This window comes from Oxyura jamaicensis, chromosome 18 (genome assembly GCF_011077185.1).
Source record: "Oxyura jamaicensis isolate SHBP4307 breed ruddy duck chromosome 18, BPBGC_Ojam_1.0, whole genome shotgun sequence".
Taxonomy (NCBI): Eukaryota; Metazoa; Chordata; class Aves; order Anseriformes; family Anatidae; genus Oxyura; species Oxyura jamaicensis.
Window position 1 is genome coordinate 1,969,766 of NC_048910.1, and position 27,943 is coordinate 1,997,708.

General features: G+C 47.3%; 1 protein-coding gene across 6 annotated transcripts in view; it reads right to left on the reverse strand.

Annotated features, from left to right (window-relative positions):
• MYH10 (myosin heavy chain 10) overlaps positions 1 to 27,943 on the reverse strand; it is a 102,450-nt gene that overhangs the window by 66,168 nt on the left and 8,339 nt on the right. For all 6 annotated transcript variants that reach the window (XM_035342584.1, XM_035342583.1, XM_035342587.1 and 3 more), the window contains one exon: positions 20,316 to 20,472. In XM_035342584.1, the coding sequence (XP_035198475.1) occupies positions 20,316 to 20,472 (157 nt within the window). The remainder of the gene's footprint in view (positions 1 to 20,315; positions 20,473 to 27,943) is intronic.

Below are 27,943 nucleotides of genomic sequence, written 5' to 3' on the forward strand. Positions count from 1 at the left end.
CCAGAGATACCGCTAACCCGCGCTGTAAGCTACTGCAGAGCTTTGCAGTCTCCCTGCCCACAAAGCGAGCTGAGCTCGTACCGCTGCTGCGTAATACCAGCGCTGAAGCAGAATTTCATCCCTCACCAGCGTGTAAAAGCCAGCAAGTGACCCGCATTTCCCTCCCTGACACTGCCCGCTGAGCACCTGGGATTTGAGAAGTGCTGGTGTGGCCCCAGAGCAGGCTCGCAGCAGCCGTGGATTTTCGGCACAGCACTGCAGGGCTGCTGATGCAGGGACGAGGCCATGGTTGGGGCTGAGATGGGCACAGGCAGTGGGTGCATGGCAAATTGAGGGGCTGTGAAGGGGCCATCGTGTCCTGGTTTCCTCCTCCAGCTGTGCCAGTGCTCAGGTCAGCATCAGGCAGCCCAGAGGTGAGCAGGAGAGCAGCCTGGACTGTGCTGGGTTTTGGTTCAATTCGTGGCCGGCTGACTCTGTGCCCTAAAAGACATCAGGACACAACTGCCCCCAAACTTCGGCTGGTGGGAGGGAGAGCTGAGACCCCTTTTCTAGCTCCAAACTGCATTAGATCAAACAGCTACATTTGTATAGATAAAGCACCTAAAAAAAAGCAGGCCAAAAAAAGACCCAGCAAAACATTGTTCTTTTAATTAGTCTGTGAATAGGAGGTTTGAAGGACATGAACTGAAGGACTTCCAAAACAGGGAGATGTTACTGCATGTTGATACAGCTAGCTAAAACGGGGGCTTGTGGACTGCACCACTGGCAAGTTCTAGGCTTCATTTTAATGTCAAGTATGAAGGAAAGTACAAGGTGCTTTCCCAGTGAAAGCATTAGAACTCGCGCACGGCTGAACTTGGAACCCCCTGTACCTGCTTGTTCAGAAGTGGCAAGAAACACCAGCAATCCCTCTGAGCCACTGCGCAGACAACTAACATGCGGGCAGTCTGGGGTGATGCTCCAGCAGGGAGCACAAGTCACGTAAGGGAAAGTGGGAAAGATGCAAAGTGTTCCCAATGAGGCTGCAGGGGTGGTCCCAGACCTCCCCCACCTGCTTGATGCACAGCAGTGCTGCCCACCCTCACCAAGAAGGAAGGGCAAAGCCTCTGAGTGCAGGAACTAAAAGCTGACAGTAGGCAAAAGCAGGGGGAGTACGACAGCAGAAATGCTAAGAGCATAGCCTGAAAAGGTTTTTGTTCTTCTGGCTTTGATTTAGGGCAGCTGGTCTTGCAAGCCCAGTCAGAAATTAGTTCTTGGTAGCAGCAGGAGACGAAGCACAGAGTTCCAGTGCTCAGGCGCACCATGCAGCCAGCTGTCAGGGCAAGCCAGAAAAGAGAGCAACTTTCTGACCCTGACCCGATTCCAGGGGTAGCTAACCCTGACTCGTAGCTAACCCTGCCTCACAAACCTCACAGGCAACTGTCTGCCAGCAACATCAAGATAACGTAGGACAGCACAAGTTATTTCTTCTTTTAGAAGAAACTGCTGAACAAATGCCAAGTTGGTACCACGAGTGCAAAGTTGGTATTTCTTGTTTTAATGTTTAACATTTTCTAAAGTGACGATTCGATTTTCCCTTTTGACTCCCCAAGCATGACTGCTGCAATTTTGTCACTGCAGCTGGGCCAATGCAATTTGTCAAATAATAAAACCTCTTCTGAACATCAGCTCTTTAGTTGATTACTTCTTAAAACGCTAAGAACACGGATAACATTTGCCTTGAAAACAAAAGCAGTTCAACGGAAAGCAGCAGCATGTGTTAGCGCTCTGTATTATTCCACGTCCTGCCCGTCAGTTCACCGCACAAAGCTCGTGCTCCACATGCAGGGCACTGTATAAATGAATTTTCCAACCCAATTTGTCCTGAAGCAGGTCTGTAAGCACAGACAGCTGTAGGTATTTTATCATTACCAGCAACTTCAGCAAGTGCAGAAAACCTGTTCCATTTTCTACATCAAGGAGCCTGAACTGGGCAGGTCTCAAGGAAGTTAGCGGGTATTCCAATTTGTTACTGCAAATTTGTTTTGCTGTCTCCAGCTGGACTCTGAAAGTCAGGAGCCATTAAGGTGGAAGTAAAAGACAGACAACCATGAGCTCCAAGCGCTGATCACTCGTGCTAACGGCCAGATCCGGCACCCAGCACTCGGCTGCAGTGCCGGCGTTACGGCTGGAGGGCCCAGGACAGCACGGTACGGGCAGGCTGACTCGTGTCCCAGAGCAGAGCCCATCGCTCTGGGTTCATTCTGAACAAGGTTCTGGCAAAGGGACTAAGAGGGAAAAGTGATTTACAGTTTGTTTGCTTTGATTTTTTTCCTCCCCCAGACAAAACAATTCGGGGTCTTGTTTGCAAAGCAGCTGGGCCCTTTCCTGAAGCATCCCCAGAGCACTGGCCACGTCTGCCTCAGAAGAGCTCAGCCCTGATGGGTCACTGCTGGGACACACCAACTGGGACAGGGGAGAGGAACTGCATTTCTCACGCTGGACACACAGCTCAATATTTTTAAAAGACTGATGTTTGGATTCAAGTTCAACTTTAATGGGCTCACTGTTGCACTTCAACAGATTATTACGACAGAATGTGTCTGAGTCTTCACAAAATAATCCGCCAACCCTTGCAATAATTTTAATAGCTTTAATTTTTTTTTTAATGCCACAGGATTTTGAGGTGGTTGTTCATGGAAACATTAAAATATTATGAAAACACATCTCCACAGAAGCGTTGTGATTCTTAAAAACGGTCCCGGAACTAACCGGGCCTTCATGAGATACCATGCCACACGAGACAGAGCTGCAGAAATATGTGAAGACCAGACCAACAAATCCCTTGGGCTTATAAGCAAGTTTCAGGAATAAAAAGCAGAACAGATTAGATTATCTGCATTGCCAACCCTCATAGCAACTGACCTAGGAAATACAAGTCGGTCAGTCTCATGACAAGTATGGGTAAGCATGGCATGAGTTGTCTCTCTTGCTCCACAGAAGCGGGTGGGGATGCTTCAGACCGTGATGGTTGATACTCCGGGCAAAGTCACAACGAGTGCTTTCCGCTTCCAGCACGTGCTCTATCAGACCGCTTGTGCGGGGGGAAGCACCTCTCAGACAGCTTCAGTAACACCACTTCTTGTACCAGCACAGACATCCTGCAGGGTACCCCCACAGGACCCAGGACATTTCATCTGAAGGTGGGGACAAACGAGCAGCTTCCAGTGGCCCAGGAAAAGGGCACCCCCTGCGCCATCCTGCCGCGCCAGCACAGCCCTGTCCCCGAGCAGGCATGGCCACATGCTGAGGCATCCCAGCTCGCTGCTCAGAGGTGCTCGCCCGACACAGCCGCTCAGTTTGGCTCAAATACAGGCGTAGAGACAAGCAAGTGGCAGCAGCCCAGGCCTTTGCACCCCCCTTACCTCCGTTCAACGTGACCCTAAGACCAACCCTTCATTATTAGAGGAACAAGGAAGTCCCATTGGAACCTGTTGCTTCACTTTGGAGGGATACAGCTGGGGTGTAAATATCTCTCCACGTCTTCAAATTACAAAGATTAACATTAAAAATATTATAGTACACCTGTGCAATTTAAATTTGGAAAAGAGTCCCAAAATTGTGCAGTCTTAGAATAAAAGTTCAATTTTCTGCTTGTGAAATAAGCTTTCTGCAGAGTAATGTGTTCTTTTAAAAGGGAAGAATAAGGAAGCACAAAGGAAACACAATCTGATGCTAGCCTTAGGCTAAAGTTCCCCAGGGCTGTTGTTCAACTTGGGCTGCCACTGGTGTCTCTGCTTCCCCTGCCCCGTTTCTCCATCCCATTCCCCCCTTTGAAGCAGCAACCAACGGCACAGATGCAAGCCCTGCTAGTGCCAGCAGCTGATCTGGCTAACGAAGTTTCGTTTTCAGCCAGTTCAGCTCCCTGAGCATCCAGTTTATACCACTGCCACACCGTCACCAGAATTCACGTACAAAAAGGCAGAGAACCCCCCTTCCCAGCAGCACCCCACGCTCTGGTCACGCTACAGCCACCACAAAAGCAGGTTCCCTGGCCTGGGCGAGCTGCAGACAGTCCCCAAGCCAATGGCTTCTGCCACCCAAAGGTGTCATCTCCCCCATCCCAAGCACGAGTTCCTTCTGCATTCTTTGTGCTGGCGAGGGCGGTTGCCTGGTCTATGGTCACCAGATCAGGGACTCACACCAGCAGGAAACTAATCCTATCAGAAAACTTATATAAAAGGGGGAAAAAAGAGTAGCCAGCTTAAGTGAGATGTGGTGATGTACGGCCTTTCTTTTGGGAACAGCTAATCCCTAGATCAGCTTAAGCTACCCACTTACATATTTAGAGCCTGGAGGTATCAGGCATCGAAGCACCTTTCATCATTTGCTCTCCTCTCTCCCCCATCCAGAGGAAGCTCTCACACCCCAAGGCGGGAGCCAGCTGCTGTGCTGCCACCTGCTACTCCCCAGCCGAGAGCCACCTCACACCGCAGGCTGCCACAGCGGGGAAGGCACGCCAGGCTGCGCTGGGCGCTTCAAACTCTATGAAGGGAGGAGAATTACCAGATAAAGACAAGAAGAATTGCAGCTCTGAAAGCTATTTTTCTCCAATACCCTCTTAAACCTACTCCACATCTCTCCACACTCCTACAGGGACAGCTGGCAGCTCCTCAAACAAACCTGGCTGCAAAAGTTGCCACGTTTTCCTGCTTGAGTAGCTTGTAAGAATAGAACCTGATGTTTACATCACCATGAAAATACGTGAAATAAGTTCTGACTGTTAGAATACGGGCATGTTTTACTCTTCCTCTTCCCTCCCTCCAAAACAGAGAACAACTTTTCCCCCATAACAGACCAGACCTAACAAAACCCCTGTTAACTCTGGGGAAGATTCCAGATGTACATTAAATACATTTGTTGGGTAAATGGTTCAGGCAGGATGTTCAGAGAAGTCATAGCTCAAAGCTATAGCCTGCCTACAAAGGAATGGCTGTATTTTAACAAGGCAGCTTTTCTTAAAGGCTTGACTTGGTTCTGCTTTGGTCACACTACGGTCATTCATAAATTGGTAGAGGATAATCACACAGAAAAGGATGAATCTGTCTCCAGGTTTCCTAGCAGAACTAAAGGCAGGAGCACTGTGGGCACAGAAATGTTACCACAGAGCATCTTGCAGGTAAACAGATGCCCGCCCTCTGCAGCTGCCTTTGCTCTGGTTACCCTTTACTACATCAAAATACAGCTACCACCCAGATCCGCCACCTCAATTGGATTCAGAATGAATGAAGAATCATTTCGGGGCCACCCCACATAGTGAACGAGAAAAGCCCAACTAAAAAGCCCAGTTTGTGAGCTACCACGTTAACCAAAACACGCTTACCAGAGCAGTTCCACAGCTGTCACCTGCTTTCAGGTATCACGTAGCTCATTACTTCGATATGACTTACTGTCCCTGGGAAATCCAGCAGCTTTCAGACAAACATTCGCCTTCTCAGAACCACCCCACGCTTTCTATAAGCGCCCTCCCTTCTGCATCTGGTCTTCATTTAGACGAGAAGAGTTCAGTTGGAAAGGGCCCACAGAGACCACCTGGTCCACCTGCCTGACCGCTTCAAGGCTAACCAGAAGTTCAGGGTATTAACAAGGGAATTGCCCCACAGCCCTCACTGACAGCGCGGGGCATCAGGCACCTCGCTAGGACGCCTGTCCCACCGTTCGGCCACCCCGACAGAAACTGAGTTTTTCCTGCGGCCCAGCCTGAAGCCCCCAGCACAGCGCTGCGCCGCTCCCCTGCACCACGGTCACCAGGGAGCAGGGACCGGCAGCTCCCTCTCCACTTAGGAGCATCTAGGTTAAGAACACCTCGGTAGGAACATGGGAGAAAAGTGTGCCAGGACAAAAAGGTCGGTCAGAAAAAGGACAAATATGAGTTTCAGCCTGCTTTCCCAAGACAGGTTAAAGACAAAGCTATGGGGAACTACGCCCCGCTCCCTCCCCCAGCAGGAACAGCAGGAGGCTGGAAGGCACTGTTCTCATCTGCAGTTACACCGAGGGTCAGCCCTCAACACCAAGCCCAAGACTCCTCCAGATGACCATCCTGACACGCCTCCCTGCTGATTTCTCCACAGCACCAAATACCTGCCCAGCAGCGAGCAAAGGCCAGCCTCGGCTCTGGAGCAGGCGTAGCTAAAAAGGCTGCTGCTTCGTTTGGTGGGGAGGCAAGGGGGACTTTGTGATTCATTCCAGTGGGACGAGTTGTTACCTTCCCAAAAAGGGGTGGTGCTGCAGGGGGAACAGAGGGCTTTATTTTTAGACAGCACTTAATATTCAAGTGTAATAGCCAAACCAAGACAAGCTTGATAGCCTCGCTAATTCCTTTGTTTGTTGTGGATGTTGTTGGGCTTGGAAGCTCTACAGATATTTGTCCTCTACTGTAGGTTAACAGGCTCAAGTATCAGTCAATTCAAAGAGATTTAGAAGTTGAATTCCTGACAAGTTTTGTGGAAATGGGTCACTGCCTCCAGGAAAGAGACCTTCCCATCAGCACAGATTTTGCTGCAGAGTATTCACAGGACTGGGTCAAAGCCACATAAAGGTATAAAGGAGACAGGTGGTCTGACAATTTGCCATTCTTGGACTTCAAGCTCTGAATAACGTTTTTAAAATCAAAAAAGTCCCACTGGACTGATAAGCATGGAAAAAGATCTGGTTACAGAGATGAAGCACGCCTTTATATTTTGTGTTGATCTTTAAAATGTTGCCTAGTTACTCCATAAACTATCGAACACTTAACACTAGGAAGCAACTTGCAACAAACATCTCCAGAGCATAACAGGAAGACTGACAAGCACAAGTTTGTTTGCTGAGGACCTACCTGACTGCAGACCAAACATACCCGACGCTTATGCTCCCACCAGATTCCTGCCATAGCGCTGCTTATCCTACATTTCACCTCTACCTTCAGTTGGGCAATAGCCTTTGCTTCGTACAGCTTAGTCATCGTTCTCCGGTGTACGTTCTGCAGCTCCACAAAGGCAGTTTATAGGAACGCAGTCGGTATTTTGCCAACACTAACCCAGTAAGCATGCAAGTGAGCATTTTAGAAAGCATGTAATTTGCTAACACCATGAAGCTGAGACTGCAAGCTGTAGCACCTGAATTTAATCAGCCATTACCAACTTCAGGAACCTGAGCCTACACCTGCCCGAAGGACCCCCCGGGACACACCCACCAGTGCTAAGGGTGCTGGAGCACGTCACTGGGAGGTTACTTTCTCTCTTCAGGAGGTTTCAGGGGACACAGGGGTACATCACAGCCATCTTCAAGAAAGGCAACTAGGACAGTTGCACTTCTACAAGCTGGAGGGAACTGCTGGAGATTAAAAGTGATCAAGGGCACCGGCACCCTTATCTGCAGGGGAAAAAGTATCTCCCTTATCGCATCCCGAAACTGTATTTACCTTGTTCTTTGTCACCATTGGCTTATTCATATTTTGAAAGTTCTTACTTTTAAGTCAAATTGCTTTGAAACTAGTAAGAATTTCTGCAAGTTTCTCTTACTTGCCCTGAAATGTATAATGCTGCAGTTTATACCAGAAGATCAAATTCAGATGCACTGCCACTCCTCATAGTTATCCACTGGCTTTAAGATTTCGAATAACAGTACTTAATAGTTTAGTTTCATCAGCACTCCCACTTTCTCCACACAAATCACTGGAAAGCCCCGCAGTGGTCAGACACCAGTCCACAAAGAATTACAGCCCACCTCGTCCTCCAGCCCAGTGCTGTCCACTTCAAAGGCAGGAGCGAACAGCGCTGTTGTATTTAAATCCATCACTAACTCCCAGCCCTGGCTGTTTACCTACTATTTCCCACACAACACGATACAAGACAGGGAGACTGTGTCTGCTACGTTTCCTCTGCCTACAAGCCCAGCAGCTGTGGCGGGGAGCTGCCACAAACCACTTTTGACAGACCGGTAACTGTCTGGCCTCTTGTGTTCTTCGTACACTTAGGCCAAGGCATGCTCCAAATAGACCCAAACCTTTCACAAAGGGCTGAGAAGGCACCTCGTCACCACGGGGACAGGCACGCTGACCAGGAGACCATATAGGCGTTCCTATCATTTGTGAAGTTCAAAAAAAAAGCCATGAAGAACCGTGGTTCTACCCCCTACTCTAGAAGAGGTGAGGTCTGAGATAGATCACAACAGCCACGCTTTGGTTTTGCTTGCTGACTGCTAAGTACCTCGAGTTAATCATTATTAAATGAAGCATGGTAGAGGTCAGTCAAACCCCAGCCATGGTTTACCCTACAACTTGTTTATGGCAAACCGTACGCTGCATACAAGTATTTCTCACATGTCTGCAGCAGAGTTCATGACCACACTCATTATTCCTCACCCCAGATAGCCCCAGCACAAGCAGCCAACCTAACACAGCACCAAATCCTGGAAGAATGAAGCACGCTATGAATTGAGGCTATTTTAGAAGTTGAGTGTTAGGCATTGGCAACATTAGCTTGAAATTACCCAAATTCCTAAAGAAAAACCATGGCATTTGTTTTCAGACTTGCTAGCCAGGGCTTAATCAGCATAAAAGGAGAAAACAAATAGCTGTCAGACTACGTCCTGCCCACTTAATGAAACCGTGGGTTGATTCTCCATTATACACCAGATAGTGAGGACTAGACAAAAAACAAAAATCAATTTCTAAGTTTGAGGAAGCTCAAACACTGTGCCTTCACTGCTAGTCCTTCCCTTGCTTTATTTAGCACTACAAGAGAAGCTTGGTAAGCCTGGCTTAGAAATGAGAACAGATTTGCTACGTCTGGGGAGAGAAATTAAGCGACAAGACGTTCCTTCCCTAACAAAGCCATTCAAGCAGCTATGGATTTACAACGCTTGCAACCCCCCCCCCCCCCCCCAGCCTGCAAGGTAACGCCAGGTTTATTTGGGCTTTTGAACAGGGCAGCTGCGGCACGTCAGGTGGTGAGCGGAGAACGCGCACCGGCCTTCGGTGTGGAGGGCGGCGAGGGACGAAGCGCAGTGCCGCGGGCTGATCGCGCTGCGGGAGGGCCCAGGGGAAGGCCCTGCCGGTACCGGTGGCACAGCATCACCCGAATTCGACTGGGAGAGCGCTCCCAGCGCCGCGGCAGCGAGCCCGTCGGGCCAGCCAGAGCAACTCCTGTCGCTGAATCCCCGGCAAAGCCGACGACTGGTTCTCACACAAGGGTTTAACGCAACTTCGCTGAAGGGCACTAACGATCCGTAAGGCAGCAAGTTCCTAAACTGCCCCAGCTAGAGCTGCAAGGACTTGTTTATGCTTATTGCTCCTCAGATGATAGAGATGAGCAGTTCCCAGCCTGATCTGTGGCTCCCAACGAGCTTTCCCAGTAGAAATGAGCAACTCCTAAATCTCCGACTCAGGCCATCCCTGTGCTTACTTTCCAGCTATATTTGCATACTGCTTAGAAGTAACCTAAGATTAGTAGTAGTTGGCAACCACAAGCTGGAAAAGGTCTATTTAGACTGTAGAGTACTCAGCATAGCAGTGGTTTCTAATCTCCATCAACCCTGCTTAAATTGTTGTTTCCCATGTAGTACAATTTTGTCTAGACAAAGGTTACATTGTCAACCGAAACAATGATTCAAGGAGGTCCTCCAGCAGTCATATCTGTCATTTGGGCTCGCTAATTTACTTCTGCTCCTCTCCCTCCCAAACAATTAAGGAGGCACAAACCACTTAACAAAACTGGCTAGGAACCGACACACTCCAGTGGGCTCTTCCTAAGCTATTTCATTCTGCCTGAACTCCATGAGTTCGGAAAAAGAGCAAGTACGATCACAGGACACAGCCAGGCTTTTCACCTTGGGCATAGCACGGCCAGCAGTTCAGCTTTTTGTCCCCAGCCCTTCGAGGAATGTGCTCCACTGAAACTATCCGAAGTCTCAGACCTGGTACAGGCCTCCTACATCTCCGTTCTCCAGCAATGAAGTTGAGTTGTAGCTCTGAATCACCAAACACTACCAAACTCCAAAACGCTGTCCTAAGGAACTTGTAAGAGCCACTGTTACTGTCCCATGAGGAATTTCAAGAGACAAAAGCTTGAGATGGCAGCCCCAGCACTGCGGTGCTTAAAGGCCATCTTCTAGGTACAGAAGGGTCAAGGGCAACCACCCTCAAGCGTTCTGCAGCGATTCGTTCCTTCTGTCACCAATTAACGTTGTAAGGAGTGGGTGGGTAGTCCTTAATGCCAACCATTGGCATCCTTTCCTTAAAGGACACAAGTTAACGCTGCTTTCTTGTATTCTGAACAGATTTCCTTGAAGCCTAAGTTTTGATAGTTCTTGACGAAAGCCAGAAGCTGAAAACAAACACCACGCTCCCCCCCTCCTGCCACCTACATCACCAGCAAGTTCTCAAACTTCACCTCAACAGCTTGAAGTTTCACGATCTAAATCCTACCTTCAGGTGAAACAGCCGCCAAGATGCTCATTTCTTTATGGCCAAAAGAGCTTTTACTCACGTGTGCAGGCACTTCTCCCTTGACTACAGACTACACGTGAGCAACTCACGTTCCTTACGGTAGTCACTGGGGGCAAAGTCTCTAAACCTTCCCTCGCTCTCTCCCCCTTGAGCGCACAGACCTGATGCAAATAGCTGCTTCTGGAAGAACAGAGGGTTAACACTCGTCTGGTAGTTTTCTGTATCTGCTGATACGGTAAAAAAAAATACTTCCCGATGAGAAATGCTCATGAACTGTTCACAAAATAACTGAATGCTGCTTACGTAGCTTAACACTGCTTCCACCTAAAAATCTGATGTGTGATGAAGAGGGGAAAGAAGTCTCCTGGTGCACCCCTAGGAAAGGCAGGAACAGCTACAGCTTTTCTCCCCCCATTTCCAGCACCTGATGCCCCTTCTTCCAGCATTAGTCTTCAATGAGCAAAGGAAGTGAAAAAAAACAAGGATAAGAAAAATGGATAAAAACTGCAATGATTTTTTACAGCTCTGATTTCATCCCCATGATGAAGACAATGTTTCCCTATGGTTTTGTAAAGGCAAGAAGAACAACCTCATCTTTTAGATCTATTTCCTTTGAGACATTGAATGCAATCACGAAGAACTATTTAAAAAAAAAAAGAAAATGCCATGTCACCAGTAGCCTCTGCATGGCCAATGTAACGCTTCAGTGTAGTGAGAAATAATACTTAAGGAAAGACCCCAGGAACGAGTAACTTTGCTCCATGCCATCGCATTAAACTAAGAACCACAATACAGCTTCTGACAGCTCCTGGAGCCAGCTGCGAGCAGCCTCCTGCCACCCCAGGCACTGCTCCGCGGGGCACCCGCTCGCCCACCATGCTCCCAGCATGAGGCAGGCACCCCGACCTTGGGCACCTCGGAACGCAGGTTTCAGGTAAGCGTCCTCATTTAGCCAGATACACCAGGACGGAATCAGGCTCGCACTCCAACAGCGGATAGAAGCAGGGATGTACAACCAAAATTAACAGGTAAGGATGCTTCCCCAGAACATTTTCCCAGTAGCCAGCAAGTTCTCCTGCAGCTTCCTGATCCGTCAGCCTCAGGCTTTAAGTTTGAGTTCTTCAAATTGCTTTTTTGACAAGCACAGGTTTTCAGCAGCCACTGTATCTGGAGGCACACGCTGTCATGCTTTAGCTACGCTGTTAAAAATATTGCTTTTGTTGGTTTGTACATGTCGCTTGTGAATTTCAATTAATGACCCTTTGTTCTTGCATAGGAAGAGATGGGTGGGAGGCATGATCACGGTTCCCTCTCCCTGTGCCATTTCAGATCTAGACTTGTTGTTTCTGACCTCAGTTATCGTTCCCATGCTGAATACAATTCTGATAATTCGAGTTGTTCTTTGAATGTTTTCCCGTCTTATTTCCTCTCCTCCCAAGACAGGGAAAGGCCAGAGCTGCACAAAGCACCGAAGATACAAATGTATTCAAGTTTAGGGCATAGCATTCCCTGGTTTGATCCCATTCTCTACCAGAGATTTAATTATTGCTGACCAATGCATTTAGATTGCTACAGCTCTGGTTCATCCAAGAGCTCCTACTAAAGCAGGAACAGCTCCAACACCATGAAGGTGAGCTTATGCCTCGCAGTACAACCCGTGTGCCACTTGACTACTGTAAGCTCTGAGATACAGTCCTTCACACTGGGCTCGTATTTTTGCTACCCCAAAAATAAAGGAAAGCCGAGGTTCATCACAGAAGCCCTTCTCTTTTTCCAGAGAAAAAAAAATGTAGGTAAGGAGCATGAACACAAGCATACGTCCCGTGGGATTTTCAGCAGCGACCCTGCCAAGCCATAAAGAGCAGAAAAGAGTGAATAGGGCTGGGTGGTCTTTAGCCAGTCCTTTACGTACGCTACAGCCTTTCCCCACGTTGCAGCTACCCAGAAGCTCGTTGTAAGGATCATCAGCAAGCTACTTCTGAAAAGCCACGTAAGGCCGTGTTAGGTGACCTCGTCCATGCAGACCCGCTCACAGGTCCGTGCATTTGAGAGGCACGGTGTCTCCTCAGACAAGCCAGGCTGGGCCTTTGTACACGTATAACCGCTTGTACGTGGATGTTTCTGCAAAGGCTAGATTTATGCCCTGGAGCAGCTTCCACCAGCACGTTTGGCAGATGACACGTACTGCTCTTCAGGTTCCTGGATCTGAAGAGGAATCTCCAAGAGATGCTGACCCGTGGCTACCATCAGCTGTGCCACGTGTTTGTGTGCCGCCACAGGTCAGCGAGGCCATCTCCAACATGGAGAACCTGGTTCCTGCACTGCACTGCCATCACTTTTCTGTTTGCTAACCCTGCAACTTCAGGATGACTCTGACATCATCTTCCTAAAACAAAAAACAGAAAATCTTCCCTGAGAACTTCCCCAAGCTCTTTACTAGCAGAGACAAAGAGCTAGGGTCACTTTGCTTTACTTTCTCTTCCGAATTTTCCTTCTACACATCAGCTGATGGCCTTACCACCACCCCCCCAAAAAAAAGCCCTGGAATAAAAAGAATGCCCCCAGTATTTGGGAAGCCATGAGATGCCTTCCATTCACATGCAAAACACCTTGCTTGCTCTGTGAAACCGCAGCCTAGAGAGATGCTCGCCACCCTGCAACTCTGAGCCGCGCCACCCTGCAACGCTGAGCCACGGAGGAAAACGCACCAAGGCTGCCAGGAGTACCTAAACAGCCAAATACCTGAAAGCAGCAAGGGCAGACAAGCAAGAGGATGCTGGATGATAGCATTGCTCCTGGTTAGGAAGCTAGGAAAGCACCAGAAGCTTGCACTGAGATTCACGTTGATAACCATGTTGGTGATGTGAGCCTTGGAGTACTGACAACAAAGAGCAGCACACCCACCAGCCCCTCACCGCTCCTCTCCATTTGCTCTGACTTGTTTCCTCACCAGAACACAGCAAAGAAATTAAGTAGTAGGAGGGTGGAGGAAAAAGGAGCTCCTGCAGTTGATATCGGTAGCAGTAACAGCAGAGCTGAACTCTTAGTTCAACACTCCAGGGGAATGCAGACCTGAGTGACCAAAACCGTGCAAAGCCACACAGCGCCTAGCAGCGCTGTTACACCGCAGCGTGCGAGATCAGAATGCACTGATGATTTCTGCACAAGGAGTAAGTACAGCATCTCAAGGATAAAACCAAACAGACAAGCAGAAAGGATTTTATTTCACAACTACCTAGAAAGAAGTAGAGTTTAAACTGAAGTAGAACTGTGGAATAGGGTTCTAACAGAAGGTACTCGGTGAGTAACAGGCACAAAATGATTCATCTCATGAATGATTTTATAAGTTGAACGCACTCGGTCTTGAATTCCTGTCTGTAGGCTAGCGGAGTCACAAATCAGTTATGAGGTCAGCTTGCACAGTACATTGCCAAGTTACCATCCTCTGGTCGGGTGATGGACTAAGAGGACCGTGGAACTGGCTACCCTGCTGCAACCTCCAGGGCGGGGGAAGCCGCCAGGCACTGAAGAAACTAAGAACAGAAGAAACTAAGAACACTCACATAACCGTTGTCACTCCTGTCTCATTTTTAAGTATGCAAAAGTTACTTCTTGAAGTTGCACGCACACAAATTAAGTTAACCACTCCAAGTAATACTTCTAAGGAACCAAGGGTTAAGAAAAGAGTAGTTTATTGTAAACACCATTATGCCTAATTACGTCTGTAACCCTGAAGTTGAACACCAATTAGAGCAGGGCTCCACACGCATTCTGACACAAAGACGAAGGTTAAGAACCGCTGCCCCAAGTACTGCCCTACTGCGAGCTTCTCAAGCAGTAACAACTCTGACAAAAAACAAGACTGTGGTGATACAGCCTCATCCTAGAAACTAAGCTCAGCTGAGTTTGTTCAATAAATAATTGCTGTTGATATCATTCGGAGATGGTCTAACAAGGCATGAAGCTATCAGAATAACCCCCGAGTCACTGACATAGACAGGCACCGAGGAACAGAAGAGTGGGGAGAAAGATGAAGTACTGCTCAGCGGGTCCAGCTGACAAGCATTTCTCATTTTGCTTCAACTTCAGAAATAATGAGGCGGAGGACTGTTTCAGCATGATGGATTTCAGTTATTCTACTTGATTTCTTCCTTTCAGATTCCCCTTCCCTCCTTCCAGCCATTAAGACCGTTGTGTAGCACATCCCTATTGGCACACACAGCAGTCCTCATTTTCTTGTTATTGTCACCTAAGCATTCGTACTCCGTGCCAGCCTGATCAGACAAAAGACACGAATCAGCGGAACAACGAAGAGACCTACACGGAACAATGAAGAGACCTACAAATCCTTCACACTGCGCTTACCGAGCAGCTGGCTCTGCTGAGACTGCCACCCCGCACCTTGCGGCTAGTTAAAAAGCTTTGGGGAAGCTTTTGCTACGTCAGAATATTTGTTATGAAAATACCAAGAATATTAATTGCACATACAACAGGTTTTATGTGCTCTTCACACGAGTATGTGAGTCATGGCTCCCAGGCTCTTTAGTCTCATAGCGATCTTTTCCCCTGCCACTTGAATACTTGGTAGTCCTTTACAGAAGAGGGTGGCCACCCTTTAGTTTAGTTTACTTTATTTTCTTCCATAAAAAAGAAAAAAAGAAAAACAGTTCCCCAAAGGAAGGACTTCAGTCAAGATTAATTAAAAACATACGTCGACCTGGTGTGTTACAGAGAGGAGCACTGCACCTGCAGGCAGCGCCAGCTTGTCCAACCCCGAGCGTTCACTTCATGTATTACGCCGTTTCCGATAAACCTTCCCTGGAACAGGATTAAAGGCAGTCCTAAAATATCAGCGGTAATTTAGTGCTCATCAAGACGTCCTCGGGGAAACAGGATAAAAAGGAGAGACCTAGTATAATTATACAAGAGTGGTATCAGTAGGCAAGCTGGCCTTTGGCAACAGAAAGCAAACAAGTTTCCCTTAGTATTTCCTCCGAAGCATTTTTAAGAGCCCATGAAGAAGAAGGCCTAATAAAACAACGCCATGCTTCCTCTAGAAGTACAGGGGGAGAAGAGAAAGCCAAGTTTTCTCTAGTGCTTTTACCCCTTACGTTAGTGCTGCTTTCACATGATAGGGTCAGGCCTCCACTGTCAGTTAGAAAAAGCCAGTCCTAAGGGAAGGCTCAGCCACACCACATCAGATTTTTAGTGAAAATCCAAGTCCCCGCCAAAATGTTTGCTTCTCATCGCCTGACATTTTCAGCAGTACAGAAGAACATCAGCAAGTCTTGCAAATTGTATTACCAAACAGAATTAAGGTCAATGTTGTCACAGGGATTAGGACACCAGTTCCTTATGACCATGTCAACCGTCCAGCAGCTTTGAAAAGCTGTCTGGGATTCTTTTGTGAAACGTGCCTACTCCAACCCTATGCATAAATGCACAGGATTTCTGTCTAGGGCTAAACAATTCCCGTGTGCCGAGAAGCCCCTGGGTTATGTGCACTCACTGCTCCAACATAACATTAGGAAAATGAAGAGAAAGCGCAGGAGAAATCCACCAAACCACCTGTGAAGCAACACTTAGCCTACTACCACACTACTTTGAAAAATAATTACTAGGGGAAAGAAAGGGGAAACCCAGTATGTAAAGCTACATTGCATGTGACCTTCTGAGGTCAGGACAGCAGGTAATGAGCCCTTTCCAGCAGGGAAATCCTGACTGTCATAATCAGAATGCACCTCAAGTCCTGCTTGGCACTAACAGACTGTTCACACTCGATCCTTACTGCAAGGCTCGCTGCAGAGCAGTCAATGCTTAGGAGACGAAGCAGTCGCTGGAGGTTTGCTTTTCTTTGCAAAGCTCGTCTCAAATCCTCTGCGCATCATGTCTGCACCACCACTGAGCTGCCCATCTGCAACACAGCCATTCAAAATGATTTTCTACCCCATTCCTTCTTGTGACAGCTTACACTAATGCAATGCATCTCCCCACTGAACCCTCTTGGCTCTCAGAAATGAGAAACCGGGCTTCCTCAATGCATTCTGTTCCTCTGGCTCTTTCCCCTCCCCACCCTTTGTCCTCCCTGCTGAACAAATACCAGAACAGATTCCAGCCCATTCTCCTCCCCACTGAAGGGCAAGATGAGAGCTGACCTGGGATGCCTGCAGTGCTGAAGGTCCTCGACAGGAAATTCTTGCAGGGGACAAGAACAGAGCAGCAGTTTGATGACTGGCAGCCAGCAGTGCTCCCATACAGCCCTTTCAGACGCGCTTTTATCACTAGTTTAACAAAATGCAGCATTCCCAGCACCATTTAAGATGAGTAAGTATTCAGATGCATCAGTTCTCTTTCTGCTGACCAACAGCCTTTTTGTTTTCATAAACAAAGTAAAGCTTTCTGCTCCAGGGTAAGCCCTAAAATTGTCTTAAACATACAAAGGTTCAGATTAGCAGAAACTTGAAATTCGCCCCTAATCATCTGGGCTCTGAATTAAAGGCATGAAAGCCTTAACCGCCCCAGCATGAGTAAGTTTACTTTCTGCCCTTGACTACCAGCACGGAGAAACTGCCTTTTAACAAGTCAGGTTGTTTAGTCACAGAGCTCAGGTCCAGGTATCCTGGTAATCTGTGTAAACACATCTCAAACACCTACAAAATTAGTAGTTATGATGACAAGGAAAGTAAACATGATTATACTGAACAAAATACCACTGAGCAGGCCAGGAAAACGCAGCCAGCAACTAAATTAATGGTTAAGGTCTTTCTGTAAGGGCATGGTCATATCATCTACAGAAACTGCATTCCTATGGTTTCAGTCTCAGTTCTGAATCCTAATAATTAAGTTCTAGAAGTCAAATTCTGGAAACGCAGTAGTCACCCGGATCAAAAGAAACTAAAATATGCTATAATAGCAAAATAATGATTTGCAATCTAACTGGAATAAGAACCCAACCCGCTCTCCCTCCATCCCATCTCCCAAAGCCATTATGTGCACGAACATGGATGTGAACTGTCGAAAAAGTTTTATAACCACGTTAGTAACTTCCCAGAAAAAGCATCTTTATCAAAGATTATCCTTCAAATAAAGCTTTGTTAGCAGAGACTGCTGATGACTTAATCTGAAGCACTGCAATTAAAACAGCTAGTTCTTGGTTAGACGCTTATTTCTACTAGCCAAAAGTTTCCTACACAATTTTTTCTGTTTCACTCATTTAGGAGAGTCTAGCAAAAGATAAGGACAAGTTGGAAGATGAAGGACGCTGTATTGTGTTAAACCCTTGGCTGGCAGGGAAAATCCAGCTCTCCCTACCAAATTACAGGCACATTCAGTACTTTAGCTTGTGCTGCAACTGATAAACAGAAATTAAACTGAATATTGTAATAATCTCCTACTGTTAAGACAAGTATTATTTGATGCTCCAAATAACCTCCGCTGTTATAATTGCGAGTGTAATTTTTCTATTATCTGAAGACTTGAATTCTGTTCCCTCAAGTGCTGCTTTGTTCCTCTGCATCAGCTTGAGAGTCTCTGCAAGCAACGAAGGACCAATAGTGAGCATGGTAGCGGCACACCTCTCTTCCCACTTATCCCACTTTAAGTATTCACCAGGCGGTCTCATCATCACCCATCACTGCTTCACAAGAATACATGAGGCCAGGGAAATCACCAATATCATGAGCAATGTGCCTCATACTTCAGGCAAACATGTCCGGAAGAACTCTGCGCCCCACCTTCCTCCAAAGGAAAGCCATCCCTGGAAACAGTTTCAGCAAGTCCGTTAGAAAGAGTCAGAAGCATTCTTTTTCCCCTCCTCTGGAGGTCTCTTCTTCCAAACTAACCCCATCAGGCAAGAACAGTTTGCTAAGTACAATATTTGCCAGGTGTAGAACTGCTAACGTCTATTCCAGAGCTTTTACTTATCCTTAGCAAAGCAATTGTGAAGGCAAGCCATCAACGGAAAGTTCCCTGGCTGATCTCAATCGCTTTCTAAAATAAACAGGGAACAGCTCCAAACAGGTGAAGGACGCTGGACACACAGATTTAGTTAGCCTTGAAATTATTCTGTACTAAATCGCTTCTGTTGCACTGCTCCCAGCTATTTTTATTCCAATCTACATTCTCATTTGTTCCACTGAAAACAATTCACACTACCAACATCAAAAAGAAAGCAAGAGCAGAAAGGTGTGAATAGAGACGATACAAAATATAAAATCCTATATAGCAGGCTGGAAAGAAAACAAGGCTGTAACCCAATGCATGCAAAAAGAGTTCTGCTTCACCTTCCAAAACCAGTAAAACTTGTACACATGGCAAGATCTCCAGAGATATAAGTCAGTCCTAGCATGGTCCGTGAACAAAGAGCATCTGAAGTTTGATAACTACTGACATTGCCCATTCTTGGAACAGATCTGATCTAGTACAGCGTAAGCTGATTTCAAAGGACACTGTGCCTTTGGTTTGGGAAGCCCTCATCCACAAACTGCTGAACTTTGAGGCTTCTGTGGATAAACTCATCAAGATGATCTGTAAGTTTGTTCTGTTCTGTCACAAGCGTGTACTTTCAGGGATCCTCTGATCTGAGCCGTCAGGCTGTTCTGGCCAAGAGGCCATCATTTTTCTCCCACAGCACGATGTAAAACCCAGCCCAAAACCTTTGTTAAGAAGCATGACGAGTACAGGCCACCCCAACTTGCTGCTCTTCTGTTGCTTGCCCGTGCCCCCTTATCTCCCCTCTCAGTGGTGATGGCAGAGTTGTTTCTAGGATGAAGAAGTGCTCAGCACCCGGCAAAACAACTGACAGTTTATCATTAAGCAGCCCTACAAACAGGGGCACAACTAAAACGCAGACTTAATACGATTTATTTAAAGACAGGAAATATCTGTCTAAGAACTGTTACATATGAATGGTTTGTTAACCTGGTAGCAGAAGCAGTTTTCTTAGTTTGTCTGAACAAAATAGCTTTTAACCCATTCCCAGGATGCCTGTATCAGGCCTACAGCACAACACAGGAGATTTTTTCAGGCCTGCCTCTTCATTACACGTTTTTCTAGATTCTACATGCAGATGTTTTCAGCTCAGGAAGGTATCCCGAGCACAGCCATCCCCAGAACAAACGATGAACCGATACGGGACAGTGTCAGCTGTTTCCACCATACACGGTATCAGAAGAGCAACTGCACAAGACCAGCGTGCTTTTGCTTCAACACGTTCACGTACGTGTCAGAATTCTCAGTTTCCACCCAAAGCGCGTGCCCATCGTAACGTCACACTGTTCTGCTACGGATGAAACCCATACCGCCTGCAGGAAGAGAGTCTTCAGGATTAGGCATTTGACTGACCTCTCTTTGAACTCCAAACACACCATTTCACTGTCACTGCAGATTAGTTCTGTCAGGGGCCAAAACGTCAACATTTTTACAGGAGTATAGAAACAAGCTGTTAGACTTTACTTTCCCTTTTCCAGTCGCTTTTTCTTCTTACTTCATCCAAACTTCAAAGACAGCGCACTAACAAGTCTTGACATCAATCTTATCTCTTTTCCTTGTAGGAGAAAGAATTTCTCTTACAACTTCCAGTGCCCCCAGCTGGCACAGTGCGCTTCCCATTAGCATCACTTTGCTTCTGGGCCTCAGGAAGCCAGACAAGCACGCCAAGGGGGCCGGGCTCCAAGTTATTCCTGTTCTGAGAGGTTAAGGTTCTAGATAGAAAGCATTTTTTTTTTTCCTCTGAACACTAGAAGGAATTCTGATTGTGTTAGATGCTACTACACAGCTGGAAAACAAAGCTCGTGGGTTTTAGGTACGAGTTCAGAGCAATCAACTAATTAACGGCTACCAGCCTTACCTTGCAGCATGCATCTGTAGGCAGATTCTGAGATCGCATAGATGTGCGGTGGCATTTCATGGCGCTTCTTCCCCCTGTACATCTCGATGATGTTTTCTGAATAAATCGGAAGGTTCTTGTAAGGATTTATAACTACGCAGAACAGCCCTGAATAGGTCTTGGAAAAAAAAAAGAAAAAGGGGGTTCTGTTAGTAAACACAGAACTGAAATAAAACCATAAAGACATTTTTCCACAGGTTATAATATTTACCTTACATCAAAACTAAGGTCCATTTTGTTAACCAACTGTAACACATGCTATATTCAAATGATTGGTTTCTAGGTCCCTAAAAGGCTCTTTATCTGCATAGAGTAATTTAAAGATAATAAATGTGAATAAATACGCAGTAGAGCATATGATCTCTTTCCTACTGATACTGAAGTCTCCCGTCCACCTGCAAAGTTACATGAGCACGGACATCTTTTGATGTTCAACTCTTTCAGTAAAATGCCTATTCAGTTTTCATATTTGGAGGAATCAATCTTGATTTATCCAATAATCTTCTTGTATGAATTGTTAAATTTAACAAAGATAAGGAGCTTACAACAGGGGCCAGACATTTCCTGTATCACATTGTATGGGGGGGGAAATCAACTACTAAATACCTTAAGATTTTTCACGATGTTAAAGAAATAAACATTACATTGAAATATAACGTGTGGAAGACCAGACTTCAAAAGGCAGGAAGACTACACTCTTCATAGAAAATTTCAGCCGGGACTACCGGTGGTTGATAAGAGCAGAGAACAGAGGCCTTCTGCAAGTAGCAAACCTCAGTTATTTGCACTGAGAAGTAATTATTCTAGTAAATAACTTAGGTAACAATAAAGCCTATTATTTCTGCTATCCTATGTTTTTCCTATTATTATTGCATCTCGTTTCTGCTCTCTCTCAAGTCCAACCTCCTCCTGGAGACATCACCCCTTCCACTTCCCTGTCCCAGGTGACGGCCAGCCTGGCGGCTGGCACCGCGGGCAGTGTTTCATAACCTGCTTTCTGTTCAGTACCAACTGCAACACTATCAGGACTGCTCTATCGTCAAGAAATTAAATAGGTTTTGAATTCAAAGAGTAATGTACTCTTATTGAGGGATTTCTGTTTACACAAAAAATCAACCTTTGTAAAATTCAGCACGTTGCAAGCGATACACGAAGCACCACACCGTGAGAATGAAGTGTCAAAGGTAACTGGAGAACGGTGCAACCTCTGCTCCACAGAAGTTACCGTGTGCACGATATGTACACACACATCACATAAAGCTGCTGGTATTTATTATGTTTATAGGGATGGAAGAAAAGCATACAACAAACCCCTCATTTGGTCAACGAGGGGTTACAGCTGAGCCTGGTCCAGCTGCGTGGGCTTTCCTAAGCGTCAAAGGTAAGAGCACAGCAAGACAGCCTCGCAGCATACCACAAGATAGTTCATGGTGTCGCCCTGAAACAAGGCGCCCAAAGCACTCGAGTGGCTCCCACCTCTTTGAATCCATTAAGTGATTTTTTTTTCTTTTAAACAAAAGGAAAATTGAGCAAGTTTTGGCAGTGTTACTTTAGCCATTAATCCCATTCACATCTTTACTATCGGAGGAACGTTAGCAAGAGACCAGCTTTCTTTTGGCAGAAGCAGCAAGCATCTTTCTGGGAGCCACAAAGACTCCGCTGCCTTGCGGTCTCAGAGGAGGGAGGAACAGAGGCAGCCAGGCGGCGTTACCAGCTGCTGGGAGCTGCACAGCACTGAGCAGTACCGCCAAGTTCTTCCTACCCTTGTTGATTTGGGAATCTTGCTTTCTGGTACATTTGTATGATTTTGTATGAAATTCCGTATTTCTTTTTATAGCGTATGCATATGATTTTATCTGGAAAAGGAACCTGTTCTTTCTGCACATAAAGGGACCCTGGAAATAGAGACAGAAGTGATCTGAGTTGAGTCAGGAGCTATCAATAAAGAAAAAGAATTTGATCTTACGTCAAATGCCCGTACTGGAAAGGAATCTCTCTGCTTTGGTCAGATCTGCGGGCTGATAAGCACTGCAGCACCTCACCCAGCCAAACATCTTTGGTAATAACATTTATTTCTCAAGAGAAAGGGAACAGATGTTATCAGGTCAACTGACCCAAGCACAAAGAACAACTTATCAGTCATTAACTCAAGGTAAGCGTGGGCCTGCTGGGGAGGGCAGCTCCTCCCTGGCCTCCCCCCAAGCACACAATCCTACCACCTCCTGCCAGCTCTGGGGCTCTTGCAGTAATTCACGGAGCTGGCAATTTATCCTCATTGAGAGCAAGTGTCAAAAATGACTCTGTTAGTAATGGAACGAGCTTCCTGCCTGCCTCATTCGTGGCTACTGGTGATGCCATAGGGCGAAGGAGGGCAGGACGGCTGTTTCGATAGCCTGGTACAACTGACTCGGGAGTTGCTCGATACGGAGCCTGTTCCCAGGCAGCCAGCCTCCCTGCTCAGCCCCGGTGAGGTCACCTGCATTCAACCACAAGTAGCACCAGTGACGGGAAGACATCAAAAAAAAAATCACAAATCTGTTTTTCACTCTAGTCTTCAGATAAGGATAGCTAGAAGAGGCACACATTCATCAAGCCACCCTGCGATCACCAGCTCCAGCTCACCGTGCAGCAGCTATGCTCTATTTCTCCCCTACGGCCTCTCCTGATGACCAAGGCTTGCTTCCTGCTGCCTACAGATGAGGCCTGGTCACGAGCAACAGAATTCATCCAGCCAAAGACAGCTTCCACTTCTGTCCCAGTACATCCTCTGGCCACCACAGCAGCACGAGCTCACATAAGCCAGGGGCCCTCCCTCCTCCAAGAGGACTCCAGACCCTTTCACCCGGCAGCAGGTCTGAGCCCCGCTCTGCTTTTGCCCTGCGCAGCTTTGCAGGCTGGCGGTTCACCTTGGTGGGCTACATCCTACCGAGGCTGCCGGCTCTTGGCCAGAAACCGCTGGTTGAGCTGCATGACCCGCGCTCGCTGCGTTATCGGGACCTCCAGAGCCACACCTCTGCTCTCTCCGCAGTCATCTGAAGCATGATTAGTTGCTTTGGTCCTTTTATATTCATAAGGAAGTTTTCCAGTATCGCTGCCCTGCCCCAGATGTGAACAAAGTGACCTTGTAAATAAAAACCAAAAATTTTTAAAGTGCTTGAAAAAGTATGAAGCGCTAGGGCAGGAACCCATCTGAAGACTCCTCTCCCCAGCTTGCTTCAGCTTCTTCTGTTTCTCCATGGCAGGGAGCATTAGCACTGTTCAGGTGCATAGAGAATGCGTCTTATAAAAGCAAGCTCAACAGCTCTTCAGAGCTCTGCCAACAGTATCTAACCCAGAAGCCTTTCTAGACTATCTCCCAGTGCAGTAACTGGATGGATCAGTGAACCTGGAGCGATCACAATAAGCAAATGAACAATTTGAGAGTTTCATCAGTTCTGAGGTTCGTTTATTTGAGGTCCAGAGGACAGGCTTTTACCACTGACCACTGAAGGCTTTACCATGACAGAGCTCTTTCATATGCAGCACCTTTAACTCCAGCATCCTGATTTCCTGCAGATTTGTCACTCTGTTTGCTCTCCAGCCCTTTCCCTGCAGAATTTAGAGTCACACTTTTGTCAAAACATCACTATACTCTAAAGCCTTCATTCATTCAAGGAAAGATGGAACCAAGATCTCCCACAAGGGTCCCAAATTTCCTGTCATCTGTTCCAGAAGACAACACAGCATTCTTGGTTTGCTAGGCAATGTAAGCACAGTGGGGGAAGGGAGGGTGTTGCTTTTATTGAGTCAAATTTAACTGGGAGGGAGATCAATGGCACCGAGTATTTTATACAGCTATTTTGGAACTGCAAGTTTCACAGGGCATTGTTGTGAGACAGGAGGTCTGAGAACATGAAAAGAGGAGGTATGGGCTTTCTGCATGCAAGCTGAAGGCATGAGAAAGTTGAGATTGTTTAAAACACCTTGAGAAGGTTCTCAGAGACCAGCCACAGAAAAAACACCCTGCTTACTGAATTCCACCAGGCAGCTGCTTACAGGTGCCCAAAGCTCTGGCGCACAGGTGGGGCAGCAATGCCCTGAGCCTCCTCCCTGCCCTGAACTCTGCCTGGGCTGCCAGGAGCCTGGTTGTAGTGAGAATCAAGCGTTGAAGAGCTACAGAAAGCAGCCAGGCTGGACAAAGAACCTCCTGAAGTCTGATTTCAGCAGCCAGGGTAGGTATGTATATTGAGGAGTTAAAGGACAGATCCTTCTTCAGCTCAAGATCAGGCAGTCAGCTGCAAACAAGCTAACAGTCTGAAAGACTGTTCTGCTTTGCAGAGGGACGGGATGCAGACAACACAACCAGCAGCAGCTCGGCACGTTGGAATGCGTGCGCTCCAGGCAAGGCTCCAGAGACAAATAGTAAAGCAGCGCTCTGACAGAGCTTTGTTATACAAACTCTCCTTCAGGACACTAATTGTGGCATTTGAATATTTCCAGATGCTTACAAGCTTTTATCCAGTAGTATATCATTTAGTAATTGAGATCTCAGTAAGCTATCCCAGACTGCGGAGCTCAGCTTCCCTGCAGAGGCCTGTTTGCGAAGGACAGCGTATTGCTCGCAGCAAGCAGCCCCTGAAGGAGATGCACGCGTGGGGACCACAGGTCTTGCACCAAGGAGTACGCTATTGCAACCGTTAGGTTGGCAGCTTCTGCTGCAACATCAAAAAGCCTCTTTGAAGAGTCATTTCAGAGTGCATCAGCAAGACACAGGTCATTTTTTTTTGCCTTTGTAACGATCAATCCACCTGAGAGTATCCAGACTCAACATTTACCCGCAGGTCTTCAGATATAGGAAATGCCAGACTCACTCTACAGCTACATATACCATCAAGCTGAAATAAGCATCTAGGCATCTCCTTCAGTCAGTTAACTGCAGCACGGACCTATCAACCTCTGGTTTCTTACCTAGAAAAGAAGAACTGCACCCCATGCACATGGCTGTACAGGCCGTTCTCCAGCCTGGCAAGTTGCATTGCCATAACACCACTCCTGCCTAGTTACACCTGCTAAGGTTATGGAGGTGCCTGTCACACTCCAAGCCCTACTAAAGCCCCCGAACTCGGCATGGTTTTCTCACCTACCCCAATGATACAGCTCCCCAGCCTGAATTCAAGCTGCACAGAAGGGGAGGCAGCTCTTCAGCCTCACGGGGAGGAAAGCCAAAGGCTGTAGCCTGGGGAAGAACACCTTCTCTGCCGTGCACAGCAGCAGCCCAGCCATACACTGTGTTCCTCCCCACAGGTTGTCCCAGTCCCACACCACCGTCACCACCCCAAGCCTGTGCTCCCCAGCACCGTCTGCAACCTGGAACCCAGAACGACCCTAGCCATCTCCGGACAAACAGGCCCCTGTGGCAAAGCTAAGTGAGCCCTGTGGGCACCCAACGAGTGGGGTCATCGGACCAACAAGGGCGAGGGGATGCTGTAGGGCAGTGGGAGCCTCAGCTGCGACAAAGGCTGGGGCTCGGTGGGGGACAGCAGCCACGGGCTGCTAGTGAGGGCAGCTGAAGTGCAAGTCCTGTGCTTTGGGGTGATGAGAAAGGGAAGGAGCACAACCCATACGTGAGCCATTAAAGCAAAAACGCAGCCCAGACTGCAGAGGGGACTTCTCTACAGGTGTTCTCTACAGCTAGCCCTGCAGACAGGGCATTCACCAGTACTGTGCTGTCACATTCACAGGCTCCGGGTTATCTGTTCAAAGACAGAACAGTTTAAATCAGCAGGGCTATACTGCTCAGTCAGCTCCCCCTCCCCGCGGCTGACGCTGTGTGAGACAGCGCGGCCGCTTCAGCCACAGCAGCCACTACAAGGGCAAACATGATCCTGGGCTGCACCCGGGCCAGAGGGGTATTAATATCCCCTCACAAGGCTTCTGTACAGCCTGCTGGAGCCCGACTGCCTGCAGAAGGCTGGCACGGGCTGCCTGGGAGTGCTGATGCAGTCGTGTGGCCTGAGGGGGTGTCAACACCGCGTGTTCCTTCAGCTGGGTGCTTGAACAAGAGTCCAGGAACCAAATTATTGCACCTTTTTGAGCTGCTAAGCCACCATTTTTAATAGAAGCAGAGAATATCTGACAAGAACATGCGCTTCTTTGTATCTCTTCTTGCCCGGGGGCAAGAAGGGATATTAACCTATCTCCTAGAAATCCCTTAGATTTTTCTAGCAAAGGGAAAGCTACGCTGAACTTTTTCAACCTGATCACATTATTAGGTTAATTCTGACTTTGGGAACAAGTTCTGAAGTCTAAGTAGCACTTACAGTTTGAAGCCTGGTGTTTCTCCTGCATTATATGCAGTACCAGAGCCAGCAACTGGTCTGTGTTGAGGAGAGGCCAGTTACAAACCCAGATTCTCACAGGCTCTGTTGCTACCAGTCTGCAATATTCGGTAACGTGAAGCACTCCCAGCTGAACCAGCACAAAAATTAAAGCAATTAGAAGCTTATATAATAACACAGATTGTTCAAGGTTATGTTCCAGCCTCACAGGAACAGGAGCTTAAGAGAAGCAACCAGTTACAGACTGCTCCCCAAGCGCAGCTTTATGAGACCTTCCACCCACAGCAGGTCCTGGAACTGGGGGCTGCAGCGTAATTCTCACTCCTCCCCCCTTCTGCCTCAATAAAATTGAAAGAACAGCAAAAAAAAAAAAAAAAAATGAAGTAGCAGAGGGCTACAGACCAATTACAGAAATAATAGTCGTAATTATCAAAAATATCTGCTGAAGTATTTGCAACTGCACAGCAGCAAGCACATTTTCTTTGCTGGTAGGAAAAGAAACCAGTGGGCACATGCTGCTAATTACTGCTCTCCCTGTAGAGTTCTACAGGCTCTCAGAGTCACACAAACAGTTTCCAACCCTTTTGGAAGAGTCTTTGCTAAAATAAAACTGAGGGGTGGGTGGTAAAAATCCATAGTTCAAGCGTGGAAGATTTCAGAGTTGAATCTAACCCTTTCCTCAACACCGCTTCCCCAGCCTTCTGTTCTTCAAATGGCAGCAAAACCACTCATCTAACTCGACCTCACCTACAGCACGGGTGTCCTCGGCCACACGTCCCCGGCTGAGCCTTCCCAGGGCTAGCTGTGGGCTCTTTGCATCTCGGTCACGGACTCCCTGACTGCCAGCACCCAGGGAACATCCCCCAGACACACCAGTGCAAGAGGTGAAACAGATGCTGACACGGGTTAAAGAGGAGTCAAGTGTTAGAAGACTTCTATTAAGTTAACTTTAATCCTTTTGACTGAACAAGGTCAGGAAGCTGTTCAGCAGTTATTCCAGTGACTTAGGGGGCATCCCAAAGCCCCAGAGTGGGCAGTGACCTCCTCGTCCAGAAGAGCTGGGACTAGGATGGAACACAGGGAGCAACGTGTTTTGAAATAGATTTTTATAAAGCCTAAAAGATACTGACCGTCAGAGTTCATTAGACTCCGTGATTAAGTGAGCAATGCCTTCATCCCACCTTAGTGGGTGCAGGGACAGGAGCCTCTGACTGTACAAGCAAGATACTTTTGGTCCTGTCTTATCTTCCTTCAATCAGACCGCAAAAATCA